The following is a 5,960-nucleotide window of genomic DNA, read 5'->3' on the forward strand; positions in this document are numbered from 1 at the left end:
GTAGTACAGAGAATTATAATAAATTACATCTAACCTCAACATAAGTGAGTTCAGCTACTCATAATGATGAGAGATGCTAAGCTCTTGGAGTACCTCCCCTATGCCTCTAACTAAGATATTCTACTTTAGTACATAGAGAGTGTCTAAAGAAGTTAAGAATGGGATGATAAATTTTGGGCGATGCTCAGCTTCATTATGTGGTGCCCAATAATAGGGGTTTCCTCCCATGGTGAGTTTTCTTTCAGTTAAACCTTTTGTTCTGGTGATTAGCCCTTAAGGCTTCCTTCTTTTGGGAGTTTCCGTGGTAACTTAGCTCATTTATTTGGTGCTTCAAATTTCTTTATGCACATGGATTTCTTGTGTGGCTCAACACCATTCTACGTCATTGAGCTGTGAGGCCAAAATTCGTATTCTTTCTTTGCTTTCAATGCCAATACTTGCGGCTCAACTACACAATTGTCGTTTTCCTCCAAAAATCACTAAAGTTATCAAAATATCATTAAATTCGGGAAATTATAATTCTCCATACTCAATTTTGTCATTTTAAGCTAAAGAGGTTGTTTATTTCTAAAATATGAACAATTCATGCATTATAAACATCAAAATCATATTGAAATTTAAATATTCTGGACATTTTTCTATAGTTTCAAAAGATTAAAAACGATATATTTTTACATATTGAATAAGACTTGTGATATTCTTCCTTGCATAATTTCTTACAAAACCTTCTCATAAGGCAATAAATCTTATAATGAATGAAAGATGAAAGTTTAATAACCATAAAAAAAATTCAAATGGTTAAAACACAAACTTACATTAGACGATTATGATGTTAAATAGTTAAAATGGTTAGCATGTGCACCTAACTTTGATGTCATATGTTGATTGGATAAACAAGGAAATCCTCAATTAGAAACCAATTAGAGAAACAAAAAATAATTAGTCACTAAAGTAATCAATTTATATACTAATTTAGAAAATTAAAAATTATTTGTTACTACAATGTCACTATTATAAATAGGGTTAAATATGTTTTTGGTCCTTTAACTTTTAATGAAAATTGGAATTAGTCCTTCTTCGAAATTTTGGTCCAAATTAGTCCCCCAACTTTAAAAATGTGTGGATTTAATCCTTTTAACTAAATTTTGTTAAGTTTTTTTTTTTTTTCGTTTCAAACGTGTTTCATGATATCATTTGAGTTGTTTACATTGTTTCATGAAACGCGTTTGAAACGTTAAATAAACTTAACAAATTTTGTTTAAAAGGATTAAATTCACATAGTTTTAAAGTTGATGGACTAAATTTAGCCAAAGTTTTGAAGATAAACTAATTCTAATTTTCACTGAAAATTGAAGGACCAAAAACATATTTAACCCTTATAAGTAAAAAGTTATAATTGGTCAGTAATTAATTAGAGACCAATTTAGAACCTAAGTCATTTTGGTAGCTAAAACTTAGGTAGTTATTTTTTAGTGACAAATTTCCTTTGGTAACTAAAATCATGGTAGTTAATTTTGAAGACCAATTTAGTGACCAATTATAATTTTTGATTCATAATAGTGATTATTTTAGTAACCAATAATTTTCAGTTTTGTAAATTAGTATCTAAATTGGTTACTATAGTTACTAATCATTATTGGTCACTAAAATTGATCACTATTTATAAGTTTTCTTGTAGTGTTATGAACACTCAATTTTGCCTGAGTAAAAATTATTAGAAATATTGAGTAAAAGAGAAGAAAAATAAAATGAAATATTAAAGCTAAAACTACAATAATAATTTTGAAAATGATGACAAAAATCAAGAGCTTAACAAATATTGATGCTGGGAGGTTTCAAGAAATAATTTGTTTTCACTTATAAGTTTAGGTAAAGTTATAGACAATTTTTATGACACTAAATGCAACAACTTAACTTTGAGTCATCTTTTTAACTCATAAATGATTTGAATTTGGTTGAGGTTATGAAGGAAGAATTAAAGATATTTTTTTCCTCTTTCCATTGTGACAAACTGAGTTCACGGTGAACTGAAATATAATTTCTACCAATATCTGAAATATAACTTCCACTAATATTTATTGGGAATGATGTTTTGCATTGACTTTCATACTGTTGGTATCGCGCAACGGAATGTTTAAGTGTTTGGACAAAAATCAAGAGGGAGGGTGAATTGGGTTCTTAATAAAATTAATACTTTAAAATTTTTCCAAAATTTTATCAATTAACTCAAATATTAATTCCTTTAAACGTAATAGTAGAAAAAATAAAAAGATAGAGAAGAAGATTGAACACAAGTATTTATACTGGTTCAGATTAAAAGACTCTACGTCTAATTGTTAATCTCTAAAAAACGAGATTAACTCAATCACTAAAATAAACCAAACTTAAAATCAATGATAAGAAAGATTAGGGTTTAGAAAACACTCTATTGAATCACACAAGAGATGAAGACACCTCCCTTGAAATCCACAAGGGATGAAAACACCTTCCTTGAATCACACAAGGAATGAACACCTTTTTTGAGTCACACAAAGGATGACTGGCTTTTCCTAGCAATAGCAGCAACACTCAATCACTCAAGATCCCACTTGATGAAAGTTATCGCTCTACCCACACTAGGTTTTTCAAAGCCTTCCCATAGAGAGTTCTCAAGTACTCAGACTTCTCTAACTTCTGTGTGTTACAATGAAAGCCTACCACTCTATTTATAGAAGCCTATTTAGAAATTAGGTTAAGAATATGAAAAGTTAAGTCGCAACTGCCATAGATAATCGATTATCATAAGTGATAATCGATTATCACATAAACTTTTATGAAAATATTTTTCTTGTTGTGATAATCTATTATCAGCAGGTGATAATCAATTATCAGCCGTGATAATCGATTATTCCAGAGGTTTTTCTCAAAAATCAGTTTTAATTGAGATAATTGATTATCACTAAGAATAATCGATTATTCTAGTGAGTTTTGCAAATAAATAAAATTCTCTTGGTGTTCTACTATTTGGGTTTTGCCTTTTGACTCTTGACATGCTAATTTAACTATTTTAAAAAACAAACACAAATTACAAGACTTAAACAACTAAACCCTTAAGTCTTCAATGCATCTCTTGAATCAAAACATTCTTTTAAGTCTTCAACATTTTTTCATGCATCATCATCAAGTCTTCCATACTTCTTCAAAAGTCATCATCATCATCATCAAAACTCCTTATTGGAAGAAGATGTCCATCTTCTTCTTTTTGTCAACACATACAATACAACTGAATAAATATTTTATACTTTAGTTTAAGAACAAAACACATTTTTTCATAGATAAGGATATTTTAACCTACTTGTTTTACCCACTTTTAACTCATCACTAGAATCACCGTTAGATCATCATATTATACTATTAAAAACAATCAAGAAAGATAATTGAAAAGTGATTTGAGTGATGAATTAAAAGTAAATAAAAAAATTGAGTCAAAATATCATCATTCTGTTTCATAATAGTTTGAGAGAGAAAAACATATCTAGACCTTTTTAAAAAAAAAAATCATACTAAATATCATTATAAACTATGACACTCGAGTTAGGTTAACCGAACAAAATATATAGCACATAAAACAATTTATTGAAAATAAAATTAAAATTTAAAATTTAAAAGTTGAGAACCAAACCAAACTCATTTTCAAAAACTAATAAAACAAAGTCCCTTAAAAAATTAAAGAAACACAAAGGAGTTAACATTTATTATGAAAAAAAAAAGACTATTAATAGGAAGGAAAGACTGAAATTGTCTTTTGTTGACTTTTTGTGTGACTAGAAAGTGTTTAATGCAAGGACCTAGGAGTTATCTCGATAATATAAAATGCTTTGTTAACTTTTTTTTCTATAATGTATATAAGTTAAAGTAACTCCTTTACTTTATATTTAAATTTATACAATAAATGAGGGTAACAATGATAAAATAAACTAGACAAAAATAATAGTTTACTTGGAATAGAAATATCTACGAATAGCACAACTTCCGGAATTTTTTACTTTATCTGCAAGACTTTATTTCTTTTTAAGAATTACTGTTTAAAAAAAAGTGATGTAAATTATTTAATAATATTGTATTTAAACTTAATATTATTGCATTCAAAGTTTAATTTAGTTTGTATTTACATCTCATATTATTCTAGATATATACTTTCCAGATGTTTAATTGTTTCAATCAAGCAAAAGCAAACTCATGAGTCATGCCACTGTTTCGTCCTGTTTTTGCTATTGGTTCGTGTAATGCAGATGAAGAACGTTCATTATTTTTATTCTCTATTCCAATAATTAAGCTCATATATATATATATATATATATATATATATATATATATATATATATATATATATATATATATATATATATATATATATATATATATATATATTTCAACATTATAAATAGTGTTCTACGTATATTTCAACTTAACATGGCAGTAAAATTACGGAGAAAATGTCTAGAACTTAAACTATATTTTTGTTAAAAAGTGTTATAAGATTTTTTAATCAACATGTATGTTGCTAGTAAATTACAAAGAAAATAACTTAAACTTAAACAAGTTTTTTCAATTTATGATGTATTTAATTTATAAAAAAAATAGATACTAAAAAAATCGATGATATTGTGTAAGAAGAAACTTATTTAAATCCTTAAAAAATTAGACATCATCTATGAAAATATATATTAAAAAAAAAAAAACTTGAATTCCATCATTTTTGTGGGTGATGCAGGCTGCTACTGCTACATATAGATTATCAACTTACACAAAACAATTTGACAGACAATTTTTCAGAAACAAGTTATCATACACATCAATATTGCATTATGAAACAAAGTTGGAATACAAGACTTTTGGTAACATGGCAAAGAACTTGCAAGTACTTCTATACATAGAATCTCTCACTTTAGGTTATGATTCCACTGGGCCACATAGTTGGCAAAGCAGTACCCACACATGCACAATGAAAGCATCTTATATAAATATTCTGAGACAAACACAACTTTTTCCCAAAAGAGGTTATTATGGTTGGCACATGATCACTTTATGCACTGCAAAGATCAACTCAAGAGCACAAAAAGGCCTGAAAACAAGAATCAGAAGCATCTGTCAAAGTTTTTCTCCTCTCAGCTTAAAACTGTATAAATCAATTGAACATATTCACAGTAAAAATTAACTTAGATAGTTAACATCTAAATATAATATAAAAATTATGAAAGAAAGAAGATGAGGTGCATACATTGAAGAAGCACAACATGGGTCTCTTGCAAGGCTTCTTTGCCTTCTTGAGCTTCCTCAGAATTTCATCTTGAGAGCATATGTTACCTGCAGGTGAGGCCAAGAACACAGTTCTTCTTACTGGGGGAGACCAAAGGCCACTTTGCTCATACACAAAATCAAACTGAGTGGCATCAAAGAATTTCCCCATAAGCCTCTCAGAGAAGGACTTTGAGACTATTTGAATGGTTGGAGTGGATGTGGAGGAGGAGGGAGATTCATCACAAGAGGCTAATTCAGACTCAGACATTGAAACTTGTTGTTGGAAAGAGGAAAAACAGACACAGAGGTTAGTTTGATGATGTTTCTATCTCAATATTCATTCATAAAGAGGAGAAATCATGGTGGGGACTGGTAGGGGTCAAGGGTGTGGGTACCATCATTGGATTTTCCTATTTGGTTTATGGGCATTGGGAAGGGGGACCCCAAGAGGAAAAAGTATGTGCTTGAAAAATCAAGGAAAAGGAATAGAAGTGACACTTTCCATGGAAAGTTATGACATGTTTATTCTACTTCACATTAGGTATATACTAGGTATCTGGTGTTTCATGCCAATTTAGATCGATTTTATAGCTTTTGTCGGCATTCAAAAACTAATTTCAATTGATTTGTTGGAAGTGTACGGCTAGGTTGTGGGGGAAAAAGGCTAGATGAGAGTTAGT

General features: G+C 29.0%; 1 protein-coding gene across 1 annotated transcript; it reads right to left on the reverse strand.

Annotated features, from left to right (window-relative positions):
* Positions 1-4,748: 4,748 nt before the first annotated feature.
* Positions 4,749-5,707, reverse strand: LOC114170480. The gene is made up of 2 exons (XM_028055967.1): positions 5,261-5,707; positions 4,749-5,104 (listed from the first exon to the last, which is right to left on the reverse strand). The coding sequence occupies exons 1-2, from the start codon at positions 5,546-5,548 to the stop codon at positions 5,087-5,089; spliced, it is 306 nt and encodes a 101-aa protein (XP_027911768.1). The 5' UTR covers positions 5,549-5,707; the 3' UTR covers positions 4,749-5,086.
* Positions 5,708-5,960: the final 253 nt, after the last annotated feature.

The sequence above is a fragment of the Vigna unguiculata genome, chromosome 11 (assembly GCF_004118075.2).
Source record: "Vigna unguiculata cultivar IT97K-499-35 chromosome 11, ASM411807v1, whole genome shotgun sequence".
NCBI classification, from domain to species: domain Eukaryota; kingdom Viridiplantae; phylum Streptophyta; class Magnoliopsida; order Fabales; family Fabaceae; genus Vigna; species Vigna unguiculata.

Excerpts from the sequence above, each read along its gene's own strand:
- LOC114170480 (XM_028055967.1), bottom strand. The coding sequence starts at position 5,548 with ATGTCTGAGTCTGAATTAGCCTCTTGTGATGAATCTCCCTCCTCCTCC.